Genomic DNA, 16,805 nt, shown 5'->3' on the forward strand with positions numbered 1-16,805 from the left:
TTATATGCTTTGGTACAGATAGTCCCCAAATCACAGTTAACAAATAATAGTTTTTATTTGGTTTTGGAATGTTTCAGTACACAGAATGCAATATGGCTAGCTAGTACTCTATATAAACTTACAAACTTTAAACCAATTGTTCTCAATATTAAATTTAGTCCTTAATCACTTGATTCTTTTACATGAGTTTGGAATTTCTCTCTTATCCTTTGTGTTTAATGTCTTTCCTAAACTAGGAGCGAGTTTGGAATTTCTCTCTTATCCTTTGTGTTTAATGTCTTTCCTAAACTAGGAGCAATGAGGTATTTTATTTAAATTTTGCATCAGATTACAGAGTGAATAGAAGAATTAAACTAAACAAAGAGCCAACCTATGGAAACCCCACCACACATCACAGTACTGGTATATGCACTATCACTTTGCACAGACTATTAAACATGTTGAGGACTATGACCTAATCCTAGTACCTGAACAAAACTTGACTGAATGCATGAATAAATGATATCAGCAAAAGTTGAAAACAAAGTAAGAGAGCTTTGATTACTGAAAAATCTCCTAAAATGTGTGTTCAAAGTCATATGCAATTTTGAACTCTACCTCAATGAGGCTGTTTTTCATTTGAATAAAAGGGAACACCTGATGTTTTATATTTCATAGCAGCTGTAAAGATTAACTTGAGATAGCATATTTCCAAAGTCTTTGCAAGCACCAAGCAAATGTATACTGCATATGCATGTAGGAAATACATGTATAAAAAAACTTAAGGTACAATGTGACAACTTCCATTAAAATTATACATTTCCCAAGTTAAATGTAGCTTGACATTTTTTTTCTCGTTAGCCTACAGAAAATACATGGAAACTATCATCCAAAATAAAAAAAATCACTACCTTCCATATGCAGTCCCCATACTCTTCTTAAGAAAATACCATAAAAAAGCCACCTGTTCAATGTCTTGATGCTCTGAACTATGACTGCCACCATTGGCTGTAGAACAGGGTTAGTACAGATGATCCTCTGAATTCTTTATTTGATCCCTGAAGATTTCCTTTTGAGTATTTTTACATGTGTGCTAGCTTCTACGCAATTTTTCATCTTTGCTCCTTCTTTCCTTTTATCTTTTCTTTTTTGTGCTGGGGCTTGAAATTGGGGCCTCACCTTATTGTATAAACTGGTGCTCTAACACTTGACTCATACCTCAAGTCCAGCATTTTTGCTGATAAACTGGAGAAAGGACTTTTCTGCCCAATTTTTAGTAGCTCAATGACATTTCATTATTTCTTTGTTGAAATTATATATATTAAAGTCTTAAACTCAGGTTGTGCTGACGAGGTAAGTGCTCTACTATCTGAGCCTCACTGTCAGAACTTTTTACACTAGTTATTTTTGAGACAGGCTCTTGTTTTTTGCCTAGGCAGCTTGGACCGTAATCCAAGCTGTAGCTGGGATGAAAGGCACCATTGTGCCTAGCTTTTTCTGCTGAGAGGGGTCTTGCAAACTTTTCTGCTTGGGAAAAGTCTGGAACAACAATCTCCAGATCCCAGCTTCCTGTGTAGCTGACAGGCATGCACCACTGTCCCCATCTACTGGCTGAGATGTGGTCTTGCCTTAAACTGAAATCTTCCTGATTTCCGACTCCCAAGTAGCTGGGATTAGAGGTGTGAGCCACTGGTGCCTGGTTTCTTTTTTTAAATATTTTGACCATCTCTGACCTAAACTTTGGACTCTCACAATCTGATTCTATCCTGTTAGCCTCTACTTCTGATGCCTACTCATTTCCAGGAAAATACATTCCAAACTATCAGAGATCTATACTAATCTATTCCCATATTGTTTGTCTAGTCCCTACTCCTCCCTTTGTTCTAAGGATACACTATGGACTTTTCAGTTGCATGTCCCGGTTCACAGTGTTATGGCTGGTTGCCATCTGTCAAACAACTGCATATTTTTGTGGCACACGTCATATGTCATGTTCTCTGTAATACTTTATCTATCCTGCCTTCTGGGTAAAGTTAAGCCTCTACTACTCATATTATTCTACTATTATAATTAAATTTTAGTTGTAGAAAGTGGTTTTTTTTCTCTTTCACTGCATTAGACTGAAAGGAAAAAAAGACCTTACTCATTTTGATTCACATCTGCGTAAGCCAGTACATGAAAATGAGGGTAGGCAATAAGTACTGAATTGAAAAGACCCGTTTCTGATTGAAGGCACAGATAGAAGGAACAAGCTCTAAGAATAATCTTCATCTGTAAAACATCATACTGAATCTTCTGTCATTAGAATTAAATGAAGATATTTGGTGTTAGATAATAGTGAAAATATACTCTTAAAGATGTATTCTTCATGGCAATAAATCAATCAGTGAAAATTCTGTTTTGCAGTCAACTTGGAAGAAGTCAGGAAGCAGTTATGCAAAAATCCAGTCAAGTACCTGAAAAAAGGAACGAAGATCAACATGAGACCCAAATTAGTGTAACTAAAGTATTAAGGTAAGAGGTGGGCAATGGTGGCTCACACCTATAATCCTAGTTACAGACTGAGATCTGAGGATTAATGATTGAAGCGAGCCTTGGCAGGAAAGTCCACAAGACTCTTACCTCCTTAAGTACCAAAAAAACAGAAGTGGAGCTGTGGTTTAAGTTGTAGAGCACTAGCCTTGAGCAGAAAAACTCAGGGACAGCATCTAGTCCCTGAGTTCAAGCCCCAGGACTGGCACACAGAAACATATTGAGATGAACTGTGAAATCTATTTTAAAGATTTTTTTTTGTATTAAAGAGTTAAATACAGTGTAAAGACTAAAAACACTAATTCAGTTAAAAGGATCTTTAGGGAAAGTTGATTATACACTAAAGGATCAGTACTCAGTCACAGTCACACAATATTTCTGTATAGCTCTAAAGAAATTTTCCTTTCTTTTGTGAATAGCTTAATTGGAACACAGATATACTCACTTATTTTTGTACTGTCATGTTACTCTTGCTCTATAATGACAAAGTAGAGCAGTTGAGACAGATGTTGTGTGTCCCATAAAACATAAACCGTTTACTCTATGTCTCTTTAAAGAAAACAACTGGGATGCTAAGGCAGTCTGGTGGTGACATTTGTCAACCTGCTGACTGCTAGGGTTGATTGGGATGCTCTGGTTGTCTAGGCAGGTGTCTCCTTCCTCCTGTTCCATGGATGACTCTCCTGAAGCCACATGCTTTGTTGGAGATAACCTTCTCTGACAGAGAATCATCCTTGGTCAAGGGTAAACAAGCAGCTGTGCTCCTCCAACAGAATTTCCAAACAAGCTCTCAAGAAACAACTGGAAAGCTGCACTACAGCTAGCAGTTGGAAATCTAGTTGAAAACCAAGTCAGTCTATATAATTGTGAATTCCCTATTCTAGAACTTAGAATTTTGATGCAAAGATTTTTTTCCTCTAAAATTAAAAATATGAATGATATAAAGATGCTATGAGGCCAAGTATAGTGATATACTCCTGAAATCTTAGCTTTGGGAATGGGAGATAAAACGATTGTAGTTTGTGGTTAAGCTCAGGTAAAAAGTTCGTAAGACCCCATCTCATTCAATAAAAGCTGGACATGGTAGTGCATACCTGTTGTTCCAGCTATGTGAAAAGTATAAACAGAAGAAATATAGTCCAGGTCAGGTATAAATGTAAGACCTTATCCCAAACATAACTAAAGGGTATAGGACTGAAGTGGTACAATGCTTGCTTAGCAAGTGTTAGGCTTGCAACCCCAATACCAGGGAGGGAAATGATGTTAAGAAAAGTACAGAGGGGCTGGGAAGGTGGCTCAGTGGTAGAGCGCTTGCCTTGCAGGCCTGAGGCCCTGAGTTCGATTCCTCAGCACCACATAAGCAAAAACAAAAAAGCCGGAAGTGGCGCTGTGGCTCAAGTGGTAGAGCGCTAGCCTTGAGCTGAAGAGCTGAGGGACAGCGCCCAGGCCCAGAGTTCAGGCCCCACGACTGGACCCAAAAAAAAAAAAAAAAAAAAGAAAAGTACAGAGATAAAGGATATACACAGAGGATTTTAGAAGAGTAAATTACTTTATGTTTATACTTTTAGGTAAGTCTGCCCGATTATTCATCATTATATAGGAAAATCAGGAATGTATCTGTTCAGTTTATTGCTTACTGAATATCCTATTTGTCAGGCACTACATGTTAAGCACAGATGAATCAAACTAAGATTTTTTTCTTCTTTGAGTCTAATGCAGTGGAGGAGATAAATAGTTTCTATAACTAAAATTTAATTTTAATAGTAGTAGAGTACTGGACAAAGAAAGGTTAAGTTTACCAACTTCTAGGTCAGCCCTAAAATCCTATCTTAAAAAAATAAAAAAATAAAATAAAACTGATAAAAGGGAGATCAAAATGGAGAGAGACAGAGAAAGCAAAAGACATCAATTAGAGCAAGATTAGAAAGGGGACACCTACTATACCTCATTCTCTAATTGATATGAAGCCAATCTGTGTACCAAAGTTAAGGCCATCTCGGACATGGGAGAAAAACTTGTCAGGATTGCATGATGTACAAAGGCCAAGATCTTGACTCTTATCCTGAATGTTGTGTGGATGAATTCCTCCTCGTTCTAGAAGAATCCTTGGGATAAAGATTTTTCAAAGACACAAGAGTTCATTTTACCAATATCCAATACAACAGGAAGAACGTATGGATAGCTACTAGTGTCAGAGTTTCAAGAAAAAAGCTGCTTGGGAAAGTGCAAATTGTTTATTTACACAACAGGATCCAGTCAGGAAACAGTTGATTTTTTTTTTACCCTTCAGCACCTAAGTTCAAATATGAACTACACGAATTTTCATACTGCCTGGCAAACATGATATGGGCACAGAAATTTATGATCAAAATCAAGTGTATATTCACAAAAAATTTAAGTTACCAGGGTCTTTGTAGATAAGATGGATTTGGTTTATATATACACTATGGGTTTTTTGTTGTTGTTGTTGTTGTTTTTTGTTTTTATTGGTTGTGGGGCCTGAACTCTGGGCCTGGGCACTATCCCTCAGCTCTTCAGCTAGTGCTCTACCATATTTGAGCTACAGCGCCACTTCTGGCTTTTTCTGCTTATGTGGTGCTGAGGAATCGAACCCAGGGCCTCATGCATGCAAGGCAAGCACTCTACCACTGAGCCACCTTCCCAGCCTTATTATGTTTTTTACATCTACCCTTCCCATCTCCTTTTCTTCTATCAACTTTATTTTTTCAAAGAAAAATTTGTCTCCTCACAAACAGTTTGTAACATAATAAAAAAGATGAGTAAAAGTTAGTAATACTTATTCTACAGGTCACATATAAGAATCAATTTGGATCCTTTATACTTATGTATTAAATGACTAAGAATCTGGGTATGGTTTTGCTGACAGAAACAGAAACATGAGTTAAATTAGACATCAACTTTCTTTGTAGAAATGACAAATTTTCCATAGATATTAAAAACAAATTTCATAAATTCAAAATGTATAATACCAAATAAAACTTGAGAGTGGCTATGCATTTATATTATCTATTATTTTTGCTAATATACTAATTAGGGAATGAGAATACTTTAAAAATATCAGCTTCTGTTAGTTAATGTATTTCATACAATTTACCAAAGGAAATGAAGTAAAGTTTATGCTTGCTATTCTACATGAAATTTATGCAGTTCTCTTTAAAGGATAACTGTTTCTTCCTCCACTTTTAAATAAGTAAGAGACAACCTGACAAGAAACTATCTGTTACTTGAACATAATTCGAATAGATTTCATAATCTACAATGAATTTTATTTTGTATGTGTATTTCAGGTACTTGAATATTTGTTACCTGAACTGTCATAGGAGTTACTAATGGTTCCCTAAAGTAGTTTTCATTTTAGAAGCAATAATCAACAATCAAGCTTACAATTCTACAATGAAATCAAGCATACCTGGAGGCTCTACGAATATCAATGTAGGGATTTGGTGAGTCCAATAGACGTACACAAGAAGGATGAAGATTATGAAATGCATTTGCAGCTTTCCTGGGAAGAGTGAAGCAGCAAGGTCCTACACAAGGTCCCAGTACAACAATAATGTCTTCCAACAGACAGCCGTATTCTGCTCTCATGGCATTCACTGTAGCCATAGCAACACCTAACAAGGTGCCTTTCCAGCCTGGCAAAGGAAGAAAAAGAGATAAGAAAAATTAAGACATTACCTCAAGTGAATTTATATCTGAGCTAAAAAAGAACAGATTCAATGTGGGCACTTTCCTAAGTCCAGAAATAATAAATGAATCACAACATTAATTATAGCGCAATACCAATACTCTAATGTAGTAATTGAGAAGCATTATACAATGTATCTAACATAGAATAAACATTTAGTGGTTGTTCCTTTACATTTCCTTTTGAAAATGTTCCGTATGATCTACTTCTACAGGACTTGTATCTTTTTAGTTTTTTTTACCCCATGCAATTCCCATCTTTTTAGTTTTCTTTTTCCCATATGGTTAAAAAAAACCCCACAAAATATGCCATTTTAACCATGTTAAATATAGTTCAGTATTAAACTTGATTGACATTATTCTGCAACCAATTTTTAAAAACCTTTTCATCTTGTAAATATGAAACTCTAGACCCATTAAAGAAAAAGTCTTCAATTCTCCCTTCCCCTTTGTTTTCTAAGACATTTGGTTACTGTAGATACTTCATATGGTAGATTCGTATACTGGTAGTCTTTTGTGAATGGCTTATTTAACATACTGTTCTCAAGGTTCCTCCATGTTGTAGAATGTGTCAGAATTTCCTGCCTTTTTAAGACCAAATAATATACCATTGTATATATGCATGTCTTGCTAATCCACTTATCTACCATTGTACTTAACTTGCAGTTCTTAGATATTGTTAACAAAGCTGTTACACATCTAAATGTACAAATATCTCTCATGTATTCCATTTTAAATTATTTTGGATATATATCCAGAATTAGAATTGTTGGATTGTAATTCTTTAAAAAAATTTTTTTGCAGTATGTGGGTTTGAACTCAGAGCTTTACACTTGACAGCAGGCACTCTACCACTTGAGATACATATATCCTCAGTCTTTTTGGGGCTCTAGCTATGTCTTGAATAGAGTCTTGCACTTTTGCCAAGTCTAGAATTAACCTCAATCCTCCTAGTTGTATTTCCTGCTTAGCTGTGATGACAGGCACACCCTACCACATCCAGCTTTTCTTATTGAAATGGGATCTCATGAATTTTTTTCCTGGGCTGGGCTTGAACTTGAACCACAATCCTCTTATTCTCTCCTCTGAATAAGCAAGCATTACAGGTGTTTTTTTTTTTTTTTGCTGGCCATGGGGCCTGAACTCTGGGTCTGGGCGCTGTCCCTCAGCTCTTCAGCTCAAGGCTTGCACTCTACCAATGGAGCCACAGTGCCACTTCCGGCTTTTTCTGTTTATGTGGTGCTGAGGAATCGAACCCAGGGCCTCATGCTTGCAAGGCATGCACTGTACCGCTGAGCTACCTTCCCAGCCCCAAGCATTACAGGTTTTAGCCACTGAACTCTGCCTATTTTTCAAATACTTGAGGAAGTTCCATACTGCTTTGATAGGAGCTGCATCATTTTATATTCCAATTAATAGTACATAGGGTTCATAATTCTCATATCCTTAATACTTGTTATTTTTCAAATTTATTAGTTGTCCTAATAGATGTGAGATAATTTGCATTTCCCTAATTATGAACAATGTTGAATAACTTTTTATATGTTTGTTGGCCATTTGTATATCACCCTTAGAAAAATATCTATTTCCTTGTCTATTTTTGATCTACTTGTTTTATTATAGGGTTGTAGGAATTCCTTAATCTGGATATTAACCCCTAATGGGATTTGCAAATATCCTTTTTCATTCTATGAGTTGCCTTTCCAGTCTGTTGTGTCCTTTGATACAGACATCTTAAATTTTGATGAAGTCCAAAAGATCCATTTTTACATTTATTTCTTGTGTTCAAATATCTAAAAAGAAAACCCAAAAACAAACCATTGCTTAGCCAAGTGCTGGTGACATACCTGTAATGCTAGATACTAGAAGGCTGAGATCTGGAAGATTAAGGTTTGAAGTCAGCCTAAGTAAAAGAGTCTGGGAGATCCCATCTCCAAAGTAACCAACTGGACCTGCAGGCATGGCTCCAGTGGTAGAGCACTAGCCATAAGTAAGCAAACTAAGTGAGTATTCCAGACCTCTGAGTTCAAGGCTCTGTATTATACCCACAACTGCCTAACCCAATATTACAATTTTACATTTATGTCTTCAACCCATTTTGATTTAACTTTTGAATATGATATAAGGTAAAGGCCCAAGATGAATTTTCCCAGAATTATTTGTTGAAAAGATTATCCTTTCCAAAAATGGGTTTGGTACCCCTGTTTGTGTGTGTATGTGCCAATCCTGGGGCTTGAACTTAGGGTTTGAGCTTTTTGGCTCAAAGCTAGTACCACTTAAGCCACAGTTCTACTTCTGGCTTTTTACTGGTTAGTTGGAGATAAAAGTCTCATGACCTATCCTGCCTGGGCTGACTTCAAGATCTCAATCTCCTGAGTAGCTAGGACTACAGGCATGAGTCAACAGCACTTGGTGGTTTTGTACCTTTTTAAAAGCATTTGATCATACCTCAGGATTTGGGGGAGAGAAGATAGGGAGGGCTTTCTGTTCTTTTTCACTAGTTTAGTTGTATATCTTCATTCTAGTATCAGACTGTTTTGGTTACTATAGCTTCATAAGTTTTTAAATCAGAAAGTGTGAAACATTCAACTTCACTCTTTTTCAAGATTGCTATAACTATTCAGGGCTCCTTGAGATTAAATATTTTACATAAGTATTTTAGAATGGATTTGTTTCCGTGCAAAATGCCTCTGGTATCTCATAAAGACTGCATTAATGGGGGGGGAGGGGGGAGGCTGGGAAGGGAGATGAAGGGTAAACAAAGGCGGAGGCTGCAATGCTTGATAAGAAATGTATGCATTATCCTGCCCATGTAATTGTAACCCCTCTGTACAGTATGTTCTCAAATAAAATAAAATAAAATTTAAAAAAAATAAAAAAATAAAAAAAGACTGCATTAAATCTGTGCATAATTTGAGGGTAATATTGACATTTTAATAATATTAAATAGCATTAAGTCAAACTATGAGCATAGTATTTCTTCCTATTTGTTTTTTCAATTTCTTTCAGCAGTGTTTTGTAATTTTTTGAAAAAAATTTCCTCACTTTTTAACTTAAAATAAATTCATTTCTAATAACTAGTCCCTTCTCTGTTTCGCTTTCTCTCTTATTCACACACACTCACACTCACATACGCACGCACTTCTCCACTTCCAAGATTATCATCCCCTTGCTGGTTTTATTGCTCTTCTCCTTCACTGCATCCCATGGAGCTCTAAGATTATCCATATAAGTCCATGTAATGCCAAGCATAGGGTGAAGAGATCAATCTTTGCAAGGGAAGAGATGATGGAAGCAAGAAATACTTAGATGATAGTTTTACATTTGACTAGCAACCCACTGGATCTATGGTTATGGGAAAATAAACCAAATGAAATATCAAGCTTTTTAAGCTGAGTTTATAAGTAAACGGGATCTCAAGTAAAATAGGAAATATATGTGGTAGAAAAGTGTAAGAAAAACAAAATGTGTTTTTAACATGATGATTCTGAAGAATCTTTGAAAATGCAGGCAGTGATTTTCTGAGGAAACTAGACATAGGCATTTTGAAGTAAAAAGATTCTGTCTAGACTTTTCCACATACACATTTAAGGTTTTTTTTCTTGGAAACCTTCTTTAATTATCCTCTATTTTATAATCCATCCATCTCCTGTCTAATTCTTTTCCTACAGTATGTGTATATGTAAATATACATATTTAGCTTAAAAGATTGTCATCAAATTAATCCCAAAGAAGGATTTTATACTTCCTGATATCTGGTTTTAATAAGGTATATATTGAATATAATTGTACTCTATTTCAAAATTGATTTTTTTTTTGTCGGTTGTGGGGCTTGAACTCTGGGCCTGGGCACTGTCCCTCAGCTTTTTAGCTCAAGGCTACACCTGAGCCACAGAGCCACTTCTGGCTTTTTGTTTATGTGGTGCCAAGGAACTGACCCAGGACCTCATGCATGCAAGGCAAGAACCGTTGAGCCACCTTCCCAGCCTCCAAATTAATTTATTAATGACTCAAAAGTTAACATTTATAACACTTCAACTATTTAAACTTGGACATCTTAAAACTACATATTTTCAAACCTAAGAAATAAAAAAATGATTTCTATATCTAGAAACTCATATTCAAGTTTTAAATTACTTTTAACAGTAAACCTGACTTACTATCCAATTCCATTACTTTAGCTAGGTCAAAATAAAAATATACCACTTTCTTTTTTTTTAATGTATGGTCTAAAAAGCAAAGTAGTAAGTTGGGTGTTAGTGGCTCAAACCTGTAATCCTAGCTACCCAGGAGGCTGAGATCAGAGGATTATGGTTCAAATCCAGCCTCACAGAGCTCAAGGTCCTGAGTTCAAACCCTAGTACTGGCATGAGTTACAAGTCAAAGGAAATTCAAGAGATGATCTCTTATTGCACACAGAATCATAATCACTGGATAATCTAAGTACTATTATAATCTACCTTTGGAAAACAAAATTCAGTAACTTTAACACATTATGCCATCTAAAAATGCTTTGCACAGGGGCTAGGAAGGTGGCTCAGTGGTAGAGCACTTGCCTTGCATGCCTGAGGCCCTGGGTTCGATTCCCCAGTACCACATAAGCAAAAAGAAAAAAAGCCGGAAGTGGCGCTGTGGCTCAAGTGGTAGAGTGCTAGCCTTGAGCTGAAGAGCTGAGGGACAGCGCCCAGGCCCTGAGTTCAGGCCCCATGACCAGACCCAGAATAAAAAAAAAATGCTTTGCACTTACCTTCAGCTAGTAGTTAGAAATAAATACATTTAGTTATTTCAACTAAATATGTTTTTTCAAACTTTTCTTGCTTTCCTAAACTCCCATCATTTATTTATTTGCTCTATCTATATGAAGTTCTTATTACAATATATCTAACAGTCCTCTTTTTTGGTGTTTGGACCTCAAGGGTTCTCAGTACCAAACTCCAAGAGAATGTTTCAAGAAAGTATTAATAGTTGTTGTTTGATTATTACAATATTTGAGGGATACTATTTACATTAAAAATTTGAGGGGGGGAGGATGGGAAGGGATGGGAAGGGGAAACAAAGGAGGAGGCTACAATGCTTGATAAGAAATGCACTCATTATCTTGCCCATGTAATTGTAACCCCTCTGTACAGTATTTTCACAATTAAAAAAAAAAGGATTTGAAGGGCCAGCTGAGTGTTGGTGATTCACATATCTAATCTTAGGTACTTGGGAGGCTGAGAACAGGAGGATGATAGTTTAAGTCTGGCCTATGCAGAAAAGTCCAGAAAACATTTCAGTAAAGATGCTGGGTATGGCTATGCATGCCTGTCATCCTAGGTACAACAGGAAATCCAAAATTGGCAGATCATGATCCATGTACAAGCTCAACAGGAAGTGAGATCCTATTTAAAAAAATAACCAGGGCTGGGAAGGTGGCTCAGTGGTACAGCGCTTGCTTTGCATGCCTGAGGCCCCAGGTTTGATTCCTCAGCACCACATAAGCAAAAAGAAAAAAGCCAGAAATGGTGCTATGGCTCAAGTGGTAGAGCGCTAGCCTTGAGCTGAAGAGCTGAGGGACAGCGCCCAGGCCCAGAGTTCAGGCCCCACGACCGGACCTCCCGCCCCCCCCAAAAAAAATAATAACCAGTGCAAAAATGGGCTGGAGGAGTGGCTTAGAGTAGATAGTAGCCTGCCTAGCAAGTATGTAGTACTGAGTTCAAATCCCAGTGTTGCTTGCCAAAGTGTATGTGTGTGGGGGGGTAGGGGGTGGATTTCAAGGGCCAAAATACTCTATCTATACTGTAGGATTATCTTCCCCAAAATGTTAATAGTATCCTTGGGTAGAAACACTAATTTAGCATTAAAAGCTAAATATTCCAAGTACCTACCACTTCCTTAGATACCATTTAGTTAAGGAATTCCATGATTCATATAATTTGACTTCAGATACATTTTCACTCTGCTCCTAAAATGCATATACAGGCCCACCCACATCACAAGTAATGTATCTACTTGTCATACCCACCAGAAAAGAACCATTTTTTTCTATACTAGAGAATTAGTAAAATTATAAATGGTCAATTAAATAATACCTTACCAGAATGAGCAACCCCACATGCTTTCTTCACCGGATCTGCAAACACTATAGGTATGCAGTCTGCACCAAGTGCTGCTACTGTGACTCCTCTCTGATTTGTGGTTATTCCATCATAAGAGTCAGGCTCCTTCTTTCCCATAATCCAGACTTCATTGGCATGATCAGTCTAATATCAAAGATGCGGGATAAAAATGTTTTGAAAATAAAAATCTCTTACATTTAAGCTTTTCTGGAAGTATTCATTTCAGCATTGAATATGCAACAGTATCAAGAATTGTAGACCCGAATGAATACATCACTTCTATACATAATAAAATGCCAAAGCAATGTTTTTACATACTTTGTTCAGAGGAAAAAATACTTAAAAATTCAATACATCCCATCATGAACACCTTTCACCAGAGATGGGCAAATTTTTATTTGCTACACTTTTTATAAAATATAAATTTTACTTTCTTTGATTTTTTTTTTTTTGTCGGTCGTGGGACCTGAACTCTGGGCCTGGGTGTTGTCCATCAGCTCTTCAGCTCAAGGCTAGCACAACACTCTACCATTTGAGCCATAGCGCCACTTCCAGCTTTTTCTGTTTATGTGGTGCTGAGCAATCGAACCCAGGGCTTCATGTATGCAAGGCAAGCACTCTACCACTAAGCCACCTTCCCAGCCCCTAAATTTTACTTTCTTAGAAAAGAATGTGAATTACTAAATTAATGATAGTGCTATTTTTTTCCCAGACTCAAATAAAATGAGAATTCTGTAAGGAAAAAGACATTGTTTCCATAATGACTATCCTAGTTGACTAACTGCCATTCAGGGACCACCTCTTTTTTTTTGGGGGGGGGGTTCTGGTCGTGGGGCCTGAACTCTGGGCCTGGGCGCTGTCCCTCAGCTCTTCAGCTCAAGGCTAGCATTCTACCACTTGAGCCACAGCACCAATTCCGGCTTTTTTTCTTTTTGCTTATGTGGTGCTGGGGAATCGAACCCAGGGCCTCATGCATGCAAGGCAAGTGCTCTACCACTGAGCCACCTTCCCAGCCCAGGGACCCTCTTTTATATCAAAAAGGGCAGTAATACATCATTTTCTGAGAATTAATCATATTTTTACAATTGAGAATCTCCAGGTGAAAAATATTTGTGTGCATCTATATCTGTGGACACACATGTATATTTAGACACACACAAGGAATTGCTCTTTAGGCAATGGTGTATAAATTGAAGAAAGACAATAACATTATCCTAGAATGTTAGATGAAATACCAAATGCAAAAGTTAAATAGTTTAAAATCCATGTAGTTACTAAAACACTCATATACTTTAAAACTTCCAAAGATGAAATAAAATTTTACCTTTATGTGGTAAAATTTCTCAGCATTAAATCCTGCAGCAGTTGCCAGTCTACGTAGGTTTTCATGAACAACTATCTTGGGGTCTTTCCGTTTGGAACTACTGAAGAGATTGCATGAGCTAAGAGTTGGTATATAAGATATACCACCTGTTCTTGTAGTAAATCCATGTATGAAAATATCTGTTGAGGATAAATAGTAAAGATTAAAAATGTGTTTTACAGAAGACTGGACAGCATTACAAAAGCTAGTCTCTCTTTTAGACCTACCCTGGTCACATCAACATTTACTTATTTATCTGACAGCACTTTGTAACTCCATGTTATTATATATCACTAATTATTCTATTTCCCTATAGGATTACTGCTCTTTAAAGGCAATCTCCTGATTATCTGTCTTCATTATATTAAGTACACAGTTCACCGTAAAAGTTTTCTTAACTAAGAAGGCAGGTTGACTTATTATAAATTTTACTCTTCTCTGACAGTATCAATGAGTTGAAGTTTCAGAATTTCTAAATAAAAGATACATAGGGTCAGAAATGTACCTCATTTTTAAGGAGTGTTGGAGAATTTAGCTGAATACACAGAGCATTTTTTTTAAATTTAGGGTCTCTCTGAAGGGGCCATCAAATTCATATATTCACACTGACCCACAAGGTAACCACAACACTCATGTGGTGAACAAGGCACACTGAGCAATAAGTACACAAGATTCAATTAAAGAAAGAAGGGTAAAAAACAGGTGAGTAGTGTCTGAAGAAAGGCTGAATTTTCATGTATGCATTAGAAATAACATAGTGTTGAATATACCTGGAATTAAAGGAGCTGTGATAATAGTTATTTCTCCTTTTAGAGCTGGCAGACTCCTCAAATATGTCTCTATTTCATTCTGGATTTCTTCAAATTCATGATCTTTGTTTCTTTCAGTGGAATGCTCCAAAAGGCCATCTCTCACAGGTACCTGAAAATGTTCAAACTCAAACTTGTATACCTCAGTGAAGAGTTGATCAATGAAAGCCTTCATTAATGTTTTCCTGTGCACAGGTACAATCATCTTAATGCTGCTCAGATTCTTTTCATCAATTTTTTGTTTAATGGTATACAAAGAGGCAGCTATGCTGGGATTGCTAACAATCTCAAATTCTCTCAAGAGAGCTGATAGTCTGTTACTTGTTTCCCATTCACAAGTATCATGGTCACTATCCCTTTTACAGCCAATGTCACTGCAGCACATGACACATAGGAACTTGGCCTTGGCAGCCTGAGGGTACTGAAGATCATTTAATGTCTTCAATAATGTCTGGTGGCAGCTTTTCTGAGCATTCAATCTCAAACCAGAGAGATCAATCAAAACTGCCTCTGACATCCTTCAGTAGTGTGCTTTTTTAAAGAAGACTTTGGAGTCAAATGAGCTACCTGCAAAGAAAAATTAGCGTAAGAACACAAGTTATAACAGTTTTCTTACAAAAGAAATGTGTAGCTAGTCAAAGTAATTGAATTAATTTTTAAAAAGTAGGCAAAACAAATCTAGACTTCCTAGAAAAATCAGTTCAGTATTTCTCATTAGAGAAACATAACAATTACACCAAAGCCATCTTTTATTTTGTATAAGTACAGGTATATCTTTCCAGCAAAACAAGAGCTTCTGTTTTGTTTTCTTTATAACAGATTTCAAGTAGGAAAGGAATTGTTGACTTAGACCACATCCTGTTTTCCAGACACCCTCAATCCCTACCTATCAACCTTCATCCCACCTTTACTAGGCATTAAACTCAGGGTTTGGCTCTATTGCTTATTTCTCATTCTCCTCTGGGCCTCTTTCATCCTATGATCGATTACTTGAGCCTTTTCTCCACCCCCTCTTTCACTTTCATTATTTCTTCAGCGTCTCCTGCTTTTACTTGGCTGACAGCCTGGATCAAGATCATCATGTATCTCCAGTGACTGGGATTACAGATGAACCACCACCACACCCAGCCTCCTCAAGTTCTCTTTATTAATTATAGGATGTCAACCTATATGATATGACACAAATGTTACCTTAAGTCACAACCTCTCAGATGAAATACTGAGGCCTTGCACAAAGGGTTTTTTTTTTCCAATTTTTAAAAAAGTTTTAAAATTTGGGAGTACCATAGCTATTGATCAATGTCACTCCTTCTGTGATTCTCTCTTAACCCTACCCATCCCCTGGTTCAATTTTCATATTATATATATATATATATATATATATATATACATGTACATATATATAATATATTCACACTATACAGTGAAACATTGACAATGATCCTCTGCCACTCCACTTTCTGCTTCCCCCCCCAAAAAAAAACACCCCACATGTTCCAGCTTCCAAGTACTCATTTTGTAAAAGTGTAAGTTGTTGAAAGAACTTATACCACTGGAATCCTCTCTTGCATATACCATATACAGACGTTACTATGTTTGTGTATAGATGCATGTATAGACCCAGATGTGTGTGTGTGTGTGTGTGTGTGTGTGTGATTTAGATCTAACATCCAAATGTGAGAGAAAACGTGTCCCTTGTCGGTGTGACTTTCTTCACGTTACCGTCCCCCTCAGGGCCATTCATTTCTCCCTGCCCATGGCAGACTATTACTCTTCCTGATGAGGAGGGGAAGTTGGCCGTTGTTTGAAGCCGCTAAACGCTGGTCCCAGGACCCGCAGCGATGTGGCTCAGGGCCTCCAGGACAGCACGTTCGCTCGGGGTCACGCGCGGTCCCGGCCCCATCTCCTCCGGGAGTCGGTTCCTTCCTCCTGCAGGGGTGACCTATCAGGTTAGCCCTGAACTTCCACGCTCGGCCGGGGTCACGCGGGGACCCTGCCCGGGGGCGACGCCCCACACACCACTCGCCGCCGTCCAGTCCAGACACCGCCCAGTGTGGGCTACAGGTTCGAGCACGACGGCTGCCTCCTCCGCTGCTCCCTCCACCCCCGGTCCCGGCCTTCCGGAAACCAGAGAGCCGGGAGCGCAGTTCCCGAAGTCCGTCGCCCCACCCACCTCGCCGCGGCCGCTCAGGTCCCACGCCGGCCCGTGTACGCTCGCACAGGTTCCACCACAGAATCCGCGACCGCGGGCGCAGGGAGCCGGAGAGCTCGCGGTGGGCGGGGCTGTGGTGGGCGGGGCTTCAGACGCGCGCCGCC

At 37.9% G+C, this 16,805-nt stretch overlaps 1 protein-coding gene across 2 annotated transcripts; it reads right to left on the reverse strand.

Moving 5' to 3' along the window:
- Nucleotides 1-36: 36 nt before the first annotated feature.
- On the reverse strand, nt 37-16,728 carry LOC138811487 (purine nucleoside phosphorylase LACC1-like). 2 transcript variants are annotated; one of them, XM_069999185.1, is made up of 7 exons: nt 16,663-16,728; nt 14,451-15,056; nt 13,642-13,820; nt 12,296-12,461; nt 5,942-6,167; nt 4,456-4,616; nt 2,349-2,435 (listed from the first exon to the last, which is right to left on the reverse strand). In XM_069999185.1, the coding sequence occupies exons 2-6, from the start codon at nt 15,004-15,006 to the stop codon at nt 4,457-4,459; spliced, it is 1,287 nt and encodes a 428-aa protein (XP_069855286.1). In that variant the 5' UTR covers nt 15,007-15,056; nt 16,663-16,728; the 3' UTR covers nt 2,349-2,435; nt 4,456. The 2 variants fall into 2 exon arrangements, with proteins under 2 accessions (XP_069855287.1, XP_069855286.1); XM_069999186.1 differs by lacking the exon at nt 4,456-4,616 and having other exon boundaries at nt 37-2,435.
- Between the last annotated feature and the right edge of the window lie 77 nt (nt 16,729-16,805).

This window comes from Dipodomys merriami, unplaced genomic scaffold (assembly GCF_024711535.1).
Source record: "Dipodomys merriami isolate MVZ:Mamm:240054 unplaced genomic scaffold, mDipMer1.0.p SCAF_530, whole genome shotgun sequence".
Taxonomy (NCBI): domain Eukaryota; kingdom Metazoa; phylum Chordata; class Mammalia; order Rodentia; family Heteromyidae; genus Dipodomys; species Dipodomys merriami.

Coding starts and splice junctions, on each gene's coding strand:
- LOC138811487 (XM_069999185.1), bottom strand. CDS start 15,006: ATGTCAGAGGCAGTTTTGATTGATCTCTCTGGTTTGAGATTGAATGCT. Junction 12,462..13,641: donor AGAAATTTTACCACATAAAG/GTAAAATTTTAT, acceptor CTTTGATATTAG/ACTGATCATGCCAATGAAGT. Junction 4,617..5,941: donor GATATTCGTAGAGCCTCCAG/GTATGCTTGATT, acceptor CTTTATCCCAAG/GATTCTTCTAGAACGAGGAG.